This window comes from Eucyclogobius newberryi, unplaced genomic scaffold (assembly GCF_026437365.1).
Source record: "Eucyclogobius newberryi isolate DKJ021-1_F unplaced genomic scaffold, fEucNew1.0.hap1 SCAF_7, whole genome shotgun sequence".
Lineage (NCBI taxonomy): Eukaryota > Metazoa > Chordata > Actinopteri > Gobiiformes > Gobiidae > Eucyclogobius > Eucyclogobius newberryi.
In genome coordinates this window covers 23,615,031-23,631,690 of record NW_027316389.1, presented here as the reverse complement: position 1 = coordinate 23,631,690, position 16,660 = coordinate 23,615,031, and the positions used below count along the sequence as shown (strand labels likewise).

The following is a 16,660-nucleotide window of genomic DNA, read 5'->3' as shown; positions in this document are numbered from 1 at the left end:
ATTTGAGCGATTCTGCGATTTTCCCATAAGGATAACATGGGATGTTTCTGTCATCGCTACGGTTACGCCGTACAAAATATGACTTTGGCTCTCATACTTTTATGATCAGGATGGCAAATTTGAAGCTCGCGCTTTCCTACCTCATGGTGTGGGTCCCTGGTCACTGACGGGTACTTTCGTTAATTTTGAGTGGGCTCCGCCCACTTTGTGTTTTTGGCCCTCTATACAGTAATAATGTTCAATTTTTGCATTACATGCTTATATGCACGGAACATGCAAGAGATGGGGAACGTATTCGTGAGCTACTTAGCGCAAATGAGTGCTTTATATGGGGATGAAGTGCTCGAGTGCTCGTTTAGTGCGCACTTTTGCACGGGCTTCGCCCGTTTACAACGGTAATGTTCCATTTTCCTACTACTAATTAGTATGCACGGGGCGTGCATGAGTGAAGGAGTGCGTTAGTGAGTGTTTGGAAGTGGGCGAGCGCTTCGCGCTCGATTTCGTGCGCACTACGTGCGCACTTTCGCAGCCGTGCTTCGCACGGCCTTACAAGATTAATAGGCCTCTCGCCAGCTTGTGGCGCTCGGGCCTAATAAATTACATCCCTCTGCTCTTCCATGCCCAAAATGTCCGTGCACCTCAAGGGTGGGATAATATATGTTTTTATTCACATGAATAAGGCGTCGTTAGAAGAAAACGCAACATAATTAATATTTTGTAATTATAAAACATTGGGGTGGGCAATAATTTGATAAACATTAATATATAATATAATAATATATAATATAAAATATGCACTTCCTGTTACCTCCAGATGACTTTGAGAGGTGGAATGGAAAGTATCTTGATGGGGGGAGGGAGCACAAAAGAGCAAAAACATTTCTTCTCTGATCTCAGTTCTCGCAAGTTTATGGCTTTGCCTTATTGCTTGTTGCCTTTAGTGAATGTGGGACACTCATGAGAGGTGGTCATAACGTATAATAATAGTTCACAATAAAATGTCCTTAATTGGTTGGAATTTACATCAGATTTTCTGTAGGGCCATTGTTCATGATGTATTTTACCCTGGCTCCTGACTTTGAGCATTTGAGACTAATGCTTTTGGTCCTGAAGCTAAATTTATGTTAAATCCCAAAGCCTGTTAAAGCCTGTGTACAAAATCAATCAACGTAAATACAGGAAAAATAAATAAATCATAGATAAAAATAACATGCGTGATACAACTTGTATTAAATTATGCAGGAGTATTTATTTATTTATTTAAGATGTAAGGTGGTCCATAATTAAAAGAAGACAAAATAGAAAAACACTGCAGTCTCCCTGCCCAGTGCTTTCTCACAGCAGAGGTGTATCTGCATGAGCTCATATGAGGATTGGTCAGTGTCATAATGGCATTTTCAGACACCTCCAGGCGCTGCATGAATTAGTATGTCAAATGTCTTAGCAGTGCCTCACTGGTGGGAATGAGAGCGTCTACAAACAGCTGACTGGCGCACTATGGCACCTGGCACGCATATGAATACATTATACGGAGTGTGGTCAGCCTAAATGTTCTTGACTGTCAGGGTTATCAGGAAGTATAAAACCTGAACACAACACAGAGATTCTGCCCTTTCTATCCAAGGCATAGATGAAGATAACATCAGAAATGTTACACAACTGAGAAGTAAAAGGCCAACAACTGACAATGGAAATGGCACAGCAAGGTAACAATAGATTACTGCCAGATTAAGACTAATTAATGTCTGTACCTGGAGCTGACTTGGCATTCACGTTTGTCTGCTGCACCAGGACACATGCCTATAATTAAATTTTTAATGGCAGCCGCTCAGGGAGTCGGACACCCAGCTGAGAGAAGGAGACTGGAGCAACAAGTCAAGATTAATCTCTACTATAGGAAACATGATTTAAAGAGTAAATACGTGTCTGTAGTTTGGCCCTAACTACACAGTTAGCACACAAATGCAGCTAAACTACTACTGACTATGGTAATCAATAAACCAATGAGCAAATATGAACAATTACTCTGTTCTATTTATATTTCCTCTTTTTGAGGCATCTGTTCGTCCACATGTCAGCAGAACCTTCCGGCTCTGCCATTATAACCTCATTATCTGCCAACGCATTGACTGGCAGCAAAGGTCACCTGCGTTACTCACATTCCCACCAATGGAACCAGGCAATGACATCACTGATAAACAGACGGCCCCAGGAGCCCGTTTTCAAAGGACTAAGTGGGGAAGGGTTTTTGTTTTGGTAAAAAGACAATTGTATAGGCTAAATACTTTGGGGTTTGCTCAGAGATAAATCTATGAGCTGTCAGTCTTCATGTCTGAAAGATTCTAAATAGATTTTTCATAGCGCTGCTCCAAAAACAGTGATTAATCTTTCATCAGGTCAAATACAGTGTACTGACATGTACTGTGCAACTGTCCCCCCTGAGAACAATGAGGGCGGTATTTACATTATGCTCCATTTGTCATTTTGTAAACACTACATTACTGACAAGCCAACGTTACTTCTCTTGTGGTAGAGCACCACCTCCTGGACACTGTCTACTACAACAATTAGGGAGCCTATAAGTAATAGTATATTGTAATATAACTACTGCTAAATTTCCTACATGCCACAAGATTGTCCACGCAGGTAGGAAAGGATCTTGTGAGATTTTTTTTCCATGTGTTAAATTTCACTGATGAATAAGATATATTTGAGAAGTCATTCTCCTGTTGTTTTGTTTTGTCTGTTTTTTAAATAATTTAAATTACAGTAAAAAATATTAAATAGAAATAAATAAAAAATAGTGTGTCCAAAATTGTGAACTGAACGGCAAAATGTATTTAGTGTAACATAATGAACCTGGTCTTGTCCCATCTCTCCTAAGAACGCACTCCCTATAATAATAACAATAATAGTAAAGTAAACAAAAGGCTACTAAAAGTATGTTCCTGCAGCAAAGGGTAGCTTTGTTATTGTCTAATTTCTTTGTGCAAATACATTGTGTGCTATCTGCATCTGTATAATGTGGATCCAGATGTGCTCTTTCATCAGACTGATGAGACTTCACAGAAAACCAGATGGAGATAAAGTTCAAACCAGCTGCAGCCGACCAACACGTGTGCACCATTCACAACTGTTGGATCCCAATCAATAGGATTTTATTTGGGACAAGGATATTCTAAAATAGCATCCCTTTAAACAGATGAGAACAGATGCATAAACTGTTGGCACACATCAGCCACCCAAATGATACACCAATTCACAGCTAGGAACAAACCAAACACAGCTAGTATTTCAACTTAAAAGGGCATGCAAGGTTTCTTAAAAGGCAATCAAATCTTACACATTGAGTGTTGATGGACATGTTCTTAACATAATGACTGTATTTAGATGAATGGGGGACAGCACACACTGCTTTGGTTTGCTGAGTTTGGGATATCATCACTGTCTCTGCTTTCACTTTTGGTTTGGTCTCCCATAATTTACCATCTCAAATTCAGAACAGAGCTGAAAAAGAGGCGCTCAAGAGGGAAACATGGAAAGCTTGAGAGTGGTGGGTTTGAGGTTTTTGTGGATGGAACAAGCAGACATTTGAGTTTGCAAAACTGCTTTTGGCAGAGCTGAAGAATTTTAGATGCAAAAATATAATTTACATTTAGATACCTCACCAAATTGTGCCTTCAAGGGTCAATATTCTCAACTTTATATCAAATACATGCATATATTATCAGATTTTCACTGACTATGGGTCAAAAGACAGCCTTTTGGTCTGTTTTTTCAAGTGTTTGATGATTTTCCTCCCTGGCTTTATATGCTTTGTTGACACTGGAACATTAGCACAAGGCGGGGACGTAAAAATCATTGCAAGAGCTCTGAGTCAAAGCCAGGTGCTCCACTCAGTCTGGGTGGAGGGATGCAAAAAAATACAACTTCTCAATAGACTATAGAAATCTGTGACCGGAATCTGGCTTACTGATCTTCTAACTGCATAGATATTTACAAAAAAAAAACACACTCAGACAACAAACTACACAAATGGTTCTCATTTCGACCCTCTTTTCTCGCATACACTGTAAAGGAACCAGCTCCAGAAAATAGAGTGAAGGAGGAAGGGTGGGAGCAAAAGAAAATAGGAAAAACACAGATTTTCAGAGATGGGTGGGTGGGACTTAGGGTTTGGTCTTGGATCAAAACTCACTGTAACAGCGGCTCAGAGAGGCGAAGAGGACACTAGCGAGCTGAAGTACGTTGTCTTGGAATACACAAAACTGCCTGGTAACATGCTTTACACTAAGATGTTGGGCAGAGGAGTTCTTCTGTTGGCCGTGCACTTGTGTGTGGCCGTGGTCTCAGTCCAAAGCCAGGGGTCTCAACAGGACAACTTCATGATACAGTATCTGGAGCGCAGGCTGGCACAGATAGAGGTGAGGGCACATATTTCAATTGGACTTATTACCACTTTGGAAGGGTATAAAAGAAACAATGGCATTATATTATTCTCCAAAACGGCATAGATATTTTACAATATACATATCAATTCTGTGGCGGGTGTAAGAGACTAAAACGTTCAACTTCTTGCTAAATGCATGACATCAAAATAAAGCAAGAGTAAAAACATTATGTGAACAGAAGTTAAACAAGACATCATTAGAGTCTAAAAGATTTGTTGTTTTAATTGCTGCACTAATGATTCATATTTGACAAGCCAAAGAAACCTTTTCAATGGGACTAGCCTTTGGTTTAGGTGCTGATAGCGCTCCAGTAAATAAACAACACTAGAAGCTAAAACAAAGTGGTTTGCATGATCGTGACATCTGGAGACAATATTTCTGGTTCCCAAGATCTTTCCGAAAGGATAACTTTGTGCTGCAAAATACCTTCCCAGTTTTAAAATATCTAGTAACATGTCCCAGGGGCTGCACTGGATAAAGCAGGATTTGTTTTTTCTTGACAATGTGAAATCAAACAGTGTAAGCTATCTGTGAGGTCTATTATTACAATGAACAATGTCATTTAAAAGAAAGACAATGTTGGCAAGTAACAATTACAGCTAAATGTCTTCATCTCCTTCAGAGATTATCTGTGCAAACTGCATCCTGGTGTTTGAAAGTATTATTTTTTTGCAGAAATGCAGCAGTTAGTGCTCGTTATGATCTCATAACGTCATAAACACAGCAGACAGTCATAAACATATTGGATACTTCTTCACAAATCTCTCGCTGGAAGCTAACTTTGTATGTGATTTAATTGCAGGAGCGTCTAGGCCAATGTGAGCAACACAGCATGACGGCCACACAGAAAATCTATGACCTCTCCTCGGAGGTCAGAGGTCACATGTCCACGCTCAGTGATTTTCGGTAAGCAGGATTCATGTGAAGTGCTCATTAAATGATGCTTACATGTTACTAATAACGTGTCCACAGATCTGAGATAAAGACTCAGGTGGACAGTGTCTCCTCTCGGGTCGAGCGAGTGGAGAGAGAGATGGAATACCTGGAGAACAAGATCCCCACACAGTCTGACATCGAGATGGAGGAGGCCCTGCTGGAGCAGCAGATCAGGGACATGGAGCAGGAGCTGAAGCAGAAGGCCAAGATTAAAATGGAGAATGGTAAATCCTTATATGGCGTCTTTAGATCTTTGTCCTTTAAAGGAGCCCAAACCTCTCACTAAGCAGAGGGGATGATGTGAAATGACAAAGAGTTCTCTGAGATGAGTCATGATCATCAACGTGTTATCTATAGTATAATAAAACTGAAGTATGCGGAATTGTCATAAATATAAATATACTATATGGTGGTAACGATTTATGTCTTTGTCTTTTTATTAGACTGTAACACAGTGCTCAGCCAAATCAAGTCTCTGAAGATTGTAAAGAAAGCAGGAGACACTTCTGGATCCTGGTTCAAAGACCCTTCAAAGGGGTCAAATAAGGTCAGCTCAAGCGTGGAAATCATTGAGTTTTCCATTTCATTGAAGTGGTCAATAAGTGCTGCATTTCATGTGTTGCAGGTGTACTTGATGAGTGGAATCCGTAACAATACTGTGTTGGAGTATGTTTCTCTGACGAGCTTCACAGAGAAGTCACTCACTCCAGCAGCCAAAGCGCTACAGCTTCCGTTCCACTGGCAGGGCACGGGGCAGGTCGTCTACAATGGGTTCCTCTACGTACACAAAGCCGACACGCCTAATGAGATTCTCAAGGTAAAAGAAATAATTTTGAAAAATCAAGCACTGTGTATTTTTTAAATGTGGTTATTACGTGCAGGTTGATTTGCTGAATGGTACAGTGGTGGACAGCACATTGCTTCCTGGAGCAGGTCATATGCCAGTCTACAGTCTGAATCCAAACACATATATGGATTTTGCTGTTGATGAGCTCGGCCTGTGGGTCATACACGCTGATTCAGAGTACGAGGGAAACCTTGTCATTACTAAACTGGATAAAGGTACATTTAAGCCATTCATTTCTATATTTTGTGCAAGTTGTTTCTTCACCACTCTAAAGGCACCTACAATATGCATAGATGTCTCATTGCAAATATTTTGAATATAAATGTGTTGTTTATTCTTCTCAGCCAGTCTGGCAGTAGACTATGCCTGGGACACTCAGTGTAAAAGCCGTGATGCTGAAGGAGCCTTCATCATTTGCGGGACTCTGTATGTGGTCTATAACACACGCTACGGAGGACGCTCCACAGTGCAATGTCTCTTTGATATTCATGATACTATTCACAGGTCAGTTCAGCGCAGGTTGGTATGTGGCTTGAAAGACACTAATTGTTAATGGAGACTTTACCTTCATTTTTGCAGTAACGAGAGCCCTGTGATGTTCTTCCCAAAGAGGTACACAAGTCACAGCAGCATCCACTACAATCCCAAAGACAAACAGCTGTATGCCTGGGATGACGGATACCAGACTATTTACAAAGTGGAGACACAAAACAATGAGGAGGTCACTGCTCAATGATTGTATATTAATGCAAGTGATTACTACATACGACACACACGGCCTATGGTTATTGTGGGGAATTTATGTTATAATAATCATGTAAATTGTCAACACAATAAACTATATCAGACAACTGCACTCATCTATAATACTTATTCCAAACCATGTTGCCATAATGTTTTAGAAAGTTTAATTAACATCTTTAACCAAGATCCTGATATACCACTGCCATAAAGAAATAGTTAAACTTACATTGGCCATGGTTTATGAACTACACAATTCAGCATTAAAAAGTTAAATTAAACAGGTAAAAGGGGATGAAACTGAAACATATGTACAAAAGTACAAGTACAAGTACTGCTGCCAATGTTTTGTAAATCAACTTTCTTGAACATTACATAATTCTTTCTACATCCTTAACTCTGCCTGCCCTGTCCTCGTTTTTAATTAATTTAATTGTTTCTTATTATTATTATTATTATCATTATTATATTATTATTATTATTATTATTATTATTATTATTATTATTATCATGATCATTATATCATAAATATATATATATATATATATATATATATATATCACATCAGACATATATATATGTCTGATGTGATAATTCTGTAGTAATGCGTTTGCGACATAACCAAATAATATAATAAATAGATCCATGGTTTGCGACCTCATCCCGCCAAATAATATAATAAATAGATCCATGGTTTGCGACCTCATCCCGTCTCTCCCCCCTTGGTCCCTCCTCCTTTCCTGACCTCATCCCCCCCTCCTTGGATCCTTGGTCCCTCCTCCTTTCCTGACCTCATCCCCCCTCCTTGGATCCTTGGTCCCTCCTCCTTTCCTGACCTCATCCCCCCTCCTTGGATCCTTGGTCCCTCCTCCTTTCCTGACCTCATCCCCCCCTCCTTGGATCCTTGGTCCCTCCTCCTTTCCTGACCTCATCCCCCCTCCTTGGATCCTTGGTCCCTCCTCCTTTCCTGACCTCATCCCCCCCTCCTTGGATCCTTGGTCCCTCCTCCTTTCCTGACCTCATCCCCCCCTCCTTGGATCCTTGGTCCCTCCTCCTTTCCTGACCTCATCCCCCCCTCCTTGGATCCTTGGTCCCTCCTCCTTTCCTGACCTCATCCCTCCCTCCCTTGGTCCCTCCCCCTTTCCTGACCTCATCCGGTTTCCGCCCTTTTTCGGTTGACCATGACGTCAGCGGGGGCGGGGCTAATGGGACAGGCTTTGACAGCTGATTTGACAGCGGCTTGTTTCAAACTCGACCATTCGCTGCTGCTCTGAGTCGCAGCAACAAAACTAAACTACAGAGCGGTGTTAAAGGACGTTTATGAACCATGAGGAGAAGAAGTAGCAGCAATGGCAGCAAGAGAAGAAGCTCGACCATGCGAAGACGCAGTGAAAATGTGCCTTTTGATGAGTTTGGTTTTGCTATCACTAAAAAGAAGGAGCAAAAACTTCACCACAGATGTCACGACTACAGGTGCGACACACAAAGGACAACTATAACCTTTAGCTGAAGGCTCGCGTTATTGTTGTGTTTGTTAATTACATTTCCTCGTTGTTATAACGTTATCTTGTTAACGTTATAATTAATAGTAGTTAACGTGTGTCTACTCTAGTTGTGATTCGGCAACTTTAGCAAACTTTAGCTAGCGAACGTTAACCATCTAATGTTAGCTGTTTATGTATACCACGTGGGTCATGGGTGATAAATTAGAATAAATCTTGAACTGAAATCAACACAAATCAACGCTGCAGTTACTTTGAAACAAGCTTCTGTTCTTTATTCTATTTTTGTACTTTGGATATCTAGAATGATATGTTTACTGTGTCATCCACATTCTCGAGTGTATATGTTGTGCTTTGTTTTGTTAGCTACCCCGAGTTGAGTTCAGTGAGGGTCAAAGAGCTGTGTGAACTGCTCAGCTACTGGAATGGGGCCAGCTTCCTCTGCAAGAGCCAGGTAATATTATTGTTTTCAATTTATTATAATCAAATGAAACTGATTGATCTGTTTGGTCAAAATAACTGTTTCACGCTGATATTGGGAGTGATATGACGTTCATGACAGAGCTGGATCCGATCAAAAGTCCTGTCTCTGTAATAGTCACGCTTTTTTGGATTTACCACTATCGTCCTTAAAGCTCCATCACAGGACATTCATTTGTGTTGTACTAAATGTTACTGCACTGTAAACATGAGTTCAATTATTATTGTTTTTTTGTAGATTGAAAGATTCATCAGGATGGGCATTCCTTCAAGTTTGCGAGGCCAAGTGTGGAGGTGTCTTCTCTCTATTGAAAAGAGGAAACTAATGGGCCATTTTAATTATGAGGTGCTTTATTTTTCAAATTGCACAATTCTGGTAATGAAAGAGCTGATTCATATTTACTTTGAATTGTTTTTCAAACAGAAGTGCCTGGCAGAAGTGCGAGGACCTCTTGTGGACCTGGGGGTTAGTGAGTACGGCATTTTGTCGGCCATCACCACATTAAGTGAGACACAGAATGATTTGGGCACAAACCAGTCCACCAGCTCAGAGATGCGCTACTCAGTGGATGACATCACACTCTTCAGACAGATAGCACTGGACCTACGTATGTTTGTCTTTTTGGATCATGTTAAAACTTGTACTGTAAACCGCCACACATTCAAGCGTAGTTAATGTAGAGTATATTCTTGTTTTAGAGCGCTCATTCCCCACTCACCGCTCTCTGATGGGAGATAGTGCAGAAGCCATAGAGGGCCAGGCTAAGCTTTTCCGGGTCCTTATTGCCTATGCAAGATACAACCCTCACGTTGGCTACAGCCAAGGTAAGAATGAAGTGATTAGTCTTTGAGATTTCATCTGCTAAGAGTTGCCATCATCCCACCGATTTGAAATAGAAATGAATGCAGTACCCAATGCGACCACAGGATGGAGTTAGAGGACAGATAATACAAATCAGTATGTGATTCTGCTTTGGGATCATGTTCCTAATGCAATGTACTCCAAGCAAATTACAGCCAAAGACATGAAGTGCAAATAATGTGTATATTTTTGTTAATTGCAATGCCCCAGCACTCAAAGTCGATGTGTTTTACAGGGATGTCTTACATAGCTGCAGTGCTGCTGATGCAGCTGGCAGAGGAGGAGGCATTTTGGGCTCTTACAGCACTGTTAGATCAACCTCAATATGTAGCTGAACTTTTTGACCTCAACCTTTCAAAGTAAGGATTCACACAGAAAGATAGAAATTACATTCCCACCAAGATATTTTGAAACCTTTTATTAAATTGTATTCTAATCAGTGAGTGGGGTTTATTAGATTAATTAACAGTTGTTTTGTATGTGTTTCAACAGAATCCAACATCAGGTTAAGGTGTTTGAACAGCTTCTGAGGCACAGAAAACCTAAGCTCTCTCAGCATCTGGTTAGTATATGTATGATTGAGAAAAGTAATAAAGAAACAGTCAATATTTGTTTTTTGTCGGTGAAATTATAGTTCAATTTGATTTTACATTTTCTTGTTAGAATAAATTTGAGCACTCCCATGTTAAAAAAAGAAGGAAAGAAGAAATGTATGTAAAAGTTACACATTTTTAACCTCCTGAAAAGGCAGTGGCGTTCCCCTGGGTTTTCCAGGATCCAATGAGTCACAGAAGACTCCAGACCTGACCTTCACACACCTGCTGTTCAACAGCATTTCTGTCACCAACATGCTTTGGTCAGCATTAATCAATTAATCCAACTATAGATAGTCTGATGTGGATTGTTTCAGCCGATATTGATACATGGCTTGCTGCTGTGGCTGATTACCGAGATTTGCTGACTCCGAGATTTTGATTAATATCAAATCCATAAAATCTGTAAAATAATTGTGTTGCGTGTTTGTGTAAACATACATAGAGATAGATAATAGAGATATTTTAGCTCAATTGTTCTTGTATTTCTAATTTTACTCTTTAAGCGGTTCAAAAAAGCAAATATAGTACACTGAAAATCTGTGAATGTGACAGTGGAAATAAATTAAATAATGGTAATAAATAAAGGCCAAATATTAGCCACGCCACAACCAATATATCGCCATTCCATAAATCATCGTACCTGTACCCTTGTACTGTTTGAATTCAAAGTTTGTTCATGACTATTGGACAATTAGTTTAGTGAAATGGGACAATTAGTTTAGTGAAATGGGACAATTAGTTTAGTGAAAGCTAAATCTAGGGAGGGCTTCGTTAAAGATACAAAGCGCCACACATAAGGTGGAGGCGTCGACGAGAGAGTCGTCGTAAAAGATGCATACGCTCAGCACAGACATGTGCAGTTTGCAGAAAGTGCGCTGATATGGGAAAGAATCTAAAAGTAATGTGTCCATCCCGGAGACACCTGTCATGCTGGCAATGTCAAATAAATATGGGAAAGAGTGTCTGGAATGCTATGTATGTGGTCTGTAATTTCTTTGTGATTTTAATGCATTTTGTCCTGTTGTGTGAAGCACTTTGAATTGCCTTGTGTATGAAATGTGCTGTACAAATAAACTTGACTTGCCTATGTATAAATGAATGGAAGTTATTCGCTGAATGTGACCTACATTTAGTATTTGCACTCTCTTCAGGAGTCTTTGGGACTTTTGTCTGTACATTTCGTGATGCCCTGGTTTCTCACCCTCTTCACTTCGCTGCCCTGCTGGGACTCTGTGTTGGCCGTCTGGGATCTCATCGTGTTGCATGGTTTGTACGCACACGGACACACACTCTTGAAAAGCTCATGACTTGTTAATTGTTTGATTTGTGGATGCCCTGCTTGTATTGACCCAGGACTGTCAGCTGTTTTCCGGACGGCGCTGACCATCATTGAGCTGCTGGAGCCTCAGCTGATGGGGCTAAATGATGAAGGGGCCATGTTACCACTGCTGCTCCGAGTCCCTGTGGATGTGTGAGTACAAACCAGCTTTGCAATATAAAGTATGTTGTGAATGTACAAGTCTACAATTTGGAAAGTATAATGTATCACCAGTGCAGATTTATGTTCAGCATGCTCCAAAATGTGAACGATTAATGCTCCAAAGTTTTGCTCTTTAAACATAGTGCCACTTATAAAGTGTTTTTCCTGGAATAATGATCTGCGTTTTTCTTATTAAATGCCAGGCACCTCATGAATATGAATCGGGGCATGTTTTGACGTTTCTAAAAGTAAAGTGTCATTGTTGCACGTTTGAATTGAACGCCCTTCATGCAAATGAGATCTTTGAATGACGGTCTTTCATTCTGGCCTGACTACATGAGTAGTATAATTGTTACATGTTTAGTTGACTTTCAGTAGTTGTTATGGCAACTCAGTGGGTCACTGAGTTTGTGTACACTGCCAATGTATGTGGCCAGTCAATTCTTTATTTGTTTTCATTGATCACCAAGTTCATTTCATATCTTTTTGACTTTGACTCTAAGTTCTATTTACTTTCACAAGCTGAACGTTGTTGCTTTGCTCTAACAGACAGGCTCTAATTTCTCTCAAATTGGGAAAAATATTCACATATTTCTTTGTTTTTCTGAACTAAATTCCTTTACCTATTGCATAAAACAGACTTGAAACAACACTGTTTATTATGTTGTGAAATACTTTGCACAAAATACTTAAACAACCACGGCCATGAATTGAAATGGGAGGCTAAAGAAGACACAAGGACAGCAGTGCTCTGGTGTCCAGTGGGCAGGCGGCCATAGTGTCACATTTAGAGTGCCTTGTTTCTTACTCAGTAGGAAGTCAGCTCTAAGTGATTTGGGTGTCTCCTGTGGCAGGATCTTCTTACTCTGGAAAGTTTTAAAGAACGAGAGCTACAAGACAGAATGACAGATTAACTGAAAGGAGGTATAGAATAACTCACAAATACACTATTCTACTGATCCAAATAGAGTTGGAGAACAACAATGAAAGCATGTACAGCCTGGTAATGGGAAAGTTTTGTATATGGAGTGTCGATCAATGGTTAGTTGGCAGCTAGCGCCAAATCTCGGTTGTCATGACAACTTTGGATGGTTTTAAGTTAACTTGGTTGAATTTTGAATCTAAAATGTTGGACCCAACCCATATACATGTAGTAGTTAAATATGTATGTAAGGTATATGCCTGAACTGATCTTGGGGCTCTTGGAGCTCTTGTCCCAAACCCCGTCCCACGCACTACCAACACCTTGGACGTCATTCTCTTTTGTTCACCCCTCTTTCACAATCCTCTGTTCCCATAAATCTCCCTGGGCTGTTCGTCCTCCCCCTGCTCTCTCTCTCAGTGCTTTGCGCCCCCCTCATTCATTCATTCTTCTTCATTGACACATTGACACTCGCTCAGCTGAAGGGGTTGTCACATTATTTGTTCACGTCACACTGACAAGACTGGCTTCAGCAAAGTCTTGCCTTTATCCATTTAGACCACCAACCAGCACCTCTTTCTTGCCAAGTCTGATTTCTGGAAATGAGTCGTAAACATGCTCAGTGCTCAGAAAATTGGGGGGAATTGCAGTTTGATATGTGTTCCTTTTATTATTAATCATGCATAAGTTGAACCAACATAAGTAAACTGCTGTGTAACCAGGAGTGTGCTAAAATATTGTAATTCTACATTTGGTGATACAGTGTGAATATTGTGTGCTGCGGTATTGAACTATTTTTTTGGATCTTGCACTAATTCTTCCAAAAAGTTTCACAAAGATAAAATAAACCTGACATGTTAGACATAACTCCTGTTATGCAGTTTGGGAGTAGAGCTAGAAAACTCAGATGTTTAACCTTGAGTTCAGATCGGAGCACAAGACTTTATCAATTGATCCCAGAAAGAGTATTCACTATGGCAACAGTAAACCAGAGGAGGAGGCTACCGGCATTTTAGAGGGACAGGAAGTCATGTGACCCTGGACCTTGCTACATAAACCAAATTCAAAGTTATAATAGAGTTTAAAGTCTGGATATGACATGGTTTGGTGGTATAAAACCTGTGGTAAATATTTATCATAGTTTTACTTCCGTTAAGTTGCAGTTTGTGAAGACATTTTGAAAAATAAAACTTTAAAATTACAGGAAGTAGCTGAGTTCTAAAACAGAATACCTCTTATCTGTGTCATCAGTATACGATGTGCCATTGAAAACACAGACAATTTACAACTGAACATTTTCTGACAGTTTAAACGATCATTCAACAAAATAAAGGTGTTATCAGGTAATGTTTATTGTCTAATCATAACTGTAATTGATATGAATATTGGCCCTTGTGTTCAGTATGGTATCTACTACACAGACACTAAGCCTGGTTTAAAGACATTAAATATTTTTACATTCTTTGTTTATTTAGTAGCTGATGACAGATTATTTTAAAAAAGACAAAATCCAGATTTTTTGGGGGTTTTCCTGTTCAAAGTGGCAAAGATAATTGACTGTGCGGTTTAACTGTCCTGTCTCCAGAGCCCAGTACAGTGTGTTGATCCCTGCCCTGTGGAACACTGAGGTCCAGGACTGGGAGCTCAAATGCATGAACGGCCTTGTACTGGACGAAACCCACAGCGGACCCATACCAGGTAAACGCACAATGTCGCACACAAACTCGCACACTGATGACTTACAAAGAGGCGGTTGATGCAGAATCCTTAGGGGAGCACTCAGGACAAGGGGCTCAGGTTGTCCTCTGTCTTTAGGCCTACACCACTTAACCTTTTACAGCGCACATGTAACTTTCTCATCCCGCGCCGCCTTTTGTTGTTCGGCTTTTATCTAATCGACTCTGCTGCTGGGAGACTTTTGTTTACATGCGTGCATCTTCTTTTACTGCGCATAAGCTTTATTGAGTGGGTGAATTGCAAAAATAGATCACCTACTGTGGAGGTTGACAATATATTGAAATCTTGATAATATTGTGAATGTTGTTTTGAAGATATGCAACATTTGAATATCAAGTATATTGTTTATAGTAAAACGTGCTATAAAAAAGAGCTGATTAAAAATGTCAATAAATAGGGTTTATGGTTAGTGTAAACTTAAATCAAATAAAGTGTATAAGGTGATATTCCAGCCCTTTTGAGATTTAATGTTCACATTTCACATGGGATCCTCTTACAGAGACTAGAAGACTGAATGGACATCACTGGCACTGCCTCAAATTGTTTAAGGTCCTATCTGGAAGACGGGAAGTACTTTGTTGAAATTGGTAACTGTGTCTCAGACCACATGCCCCTGACCTGTGTGGTGCCCCAAGGGTCAATCCTGGGACCCCTTCTGTTCAACCTCTTGATGTTGCCGTTAGGTCAGTTGATTCACAGCGGAAAAAAGAGAAAGTGCTAGCAGTCACCTCCAGATTCTCATTCTAAAACCTACAAATCAAGTTAGAAATCTGGGGTTCATAATGCAGTCAGACTTGAACTTTAACAGCCATGTCAAATCAATAACATCAGCAGCTTTTTAAAGCTAAAAAACATAGCAAAAATCAAAAAAATAGTGTCTGAACCAGACTTGGAGAGACTTTCTTTTATGTCCTTAAACCGTTTTGTGATTTCTATATTTTAATTTATTTTCTCTAGAGCTGGGTTTTGATTCAAATTTCAAGAATCGATTCGTTTCCGATTTTTACGTTTCAAAATATTTTTTTTTCCGATTACTCAGATTCCATCCGATTCGCTCCGATTTCGATCTGATTTCCGATTCGATCCGATTTCGATTTGATCCGGGGGTTAATGTTATTTGAACCGTTTCCTTCACTTCATGACTGTGTAGAGAAGCAACATATTAAAACTAGTATTATATCAATATTACACAGCAAATCTTACAAGTATTGGTAGTTACTGATGGAAGACTGATGAAAAGGTTAAGGGTCAATCTATCTTCAAGAAAGATAATCCAGGAGTCCTGAATTATCTTTCTTGAAGGTAGATTGAAGTTCACTGAGGGAAATGTAGAAAAGAATTTTAATTAAAAAAAAAAGATCTTTGGACGTACGACTCGATAATCGGTAATTAATATGCGAATCGATTTAAAAATCGGAAAATTGATTATTTCAACCCAGCTCTAATTTTCTCCCTGTTGTGCAAAGCACTTAGAGTTGCCTTGTGTAGGATTTGTGCCCTACAAATAAACTTGCCTTGCCTTGCCTAATTAAACCTCTTACTAATACATTTAAAGACATGTTTTAACACATTTCTGTTGGATTGGCATAATATCATCTGTCTATTGTTACTTCAAAAATATATTGCAATATTCGTTTTCATGCTGCCACAGCTTGGAACTTGTGTGAGCTGGTGTCACTAAGTGGTTTTGGCTCCATTTGATGTTTTAAATGGTGTGTGTGTGTGTGTGTGTGTGTGTGTGTGTGTGTGTGTGTGTGTGTGTGTGTGTGTGTGTGTGTGTGTGTGTGTGTGTGTGTGTGTGTGTGTGTGTGTGTGTGTGTGTGTGTGTGTGTGTGTGTGTGTGTGTGTGTGTGTGTGTGTGTGTGTGTGTGTGTGTGTGTGTGTGTGTGTGTGTGTGTGTGTGTGTGTGTGTGTGTGTGTGTGTGTGTGTGTGTGTGTGTGTGTGTGTGTGTGTGTGTGTGTGTGTGTGTGTGTGTGTGTGTGTGTGTGTGTGTGTGTGTGTGTGTGTGTGTGTGTGTGTGTGTGTGTGTGTGTGTGTGTGTGTGTGTGTGTGTGTGTGTGTGTGTGTGTGTGTGTGTGTGTGTGTGTGTGTGTGTGTGTGTGTGT

At 40.0% G+C, this 16,660-nt stretch overlaps 2 protein-coding genes across 2 annotated transcripts in view; both read left to right on the top strand.

Annotated features, from left to right (window-relative positions):
- Positions 1-4,177: 4,177 nt before the first annotated feature.
- Positions 4,178-7,090, top strand: olfml1 (olfactomedin-like 1). Its single transcript, XM_072434957.1, has 8 exons — positions 4,178-4,424; positions 5,254-5,357; positions 5,424-5,611; positions 5,831-5,934; positions 6,013-6,204; positions 6,269-6,449; positions 6,579-6,738; positions 6,814-7,090. The coding sequence occupies exons 1-8, from the start codon at positions 4,281-4,283 to the stop codon at positions 6,968-6,970; spliced, it is 1,230 nt and encodes a 409-aa protein (XP_072291058.1). The 5' UTR covers positions 4,178-4,280; the 3' UTR covers positions 6,971-7,090.
- A 1,140-nt stretch (positions 7,091-8,230) lies between these two features.
- LOC140349524 (uncharacterized) overlaps positions 8,231-16,660 on the top strand; it is a 33,931-nt gene continuing 25,501 nt past the window's right edge. The window contains exons 1-10 of the mRNA XM_072435891.1: positions 8,231-8,448; positions 8,844-8,931; positions 9,196-9,303; positions 9,382-9,565; positions 9,657-9,782; positions 10,055-10,178; positions 10,312-10,381; positions 11,567-11,681; positions 11,769-11,886; positions 14,403-14,515. Coding sequence (XP_072291992.1) covers positions 8,303-8,448; positions 8,844-8,931; positions 9,196-9,303; positions 9,382-9,565; positions 9,657-9,782; positions 10,055-10,178; positions 10,312-10,381; positions 11,567-11,681; positions 11,769-11,886; positions 14,403-14,515 — 1,192 coding nt within the window. The 5' untranslated portion in view covers positions 8,231-8,302. The remainder of the gene's footprint in view (positions 8,449-8,843; positions 8,932-9,195; positions 9,304-9,381; positions 9,566-9,656; positions 9,783-10,054; positions 10,179-10,311; positions 10,382-11,566; positions 11,682-11,768; positions 11,887-14,402; positions 14,516-16,660) is intronic.

What these genes read in the sequence shown, in the direction of transcription:
- olfml1 (XM_072434957.1), top strand. Translation starts at nt 4,281, where the DNA reads ATGCTTTACACTAAGATGTTGGGCAGAGGAGTTCTTCTGTTGGCCGTG. An exon ending in GCAGGCTGGCACAGATAGAG is followed by an intron (nt 4,425 to 5,253) that starts GTGAGGGCACAT and finishes ATTTAATTGCAG; the next exon opens with GAGCGTCTAGGCCAATGTGA. An exon ending in TCCACGCTCAGTGATTTTCG is followed by an intron (nt 5,358 to 5,423) that starts GTAAGCAGGATT and finishes ACGTGTCCACAG; the next exon opens with ATCTGAGATAAAGACTCAGG.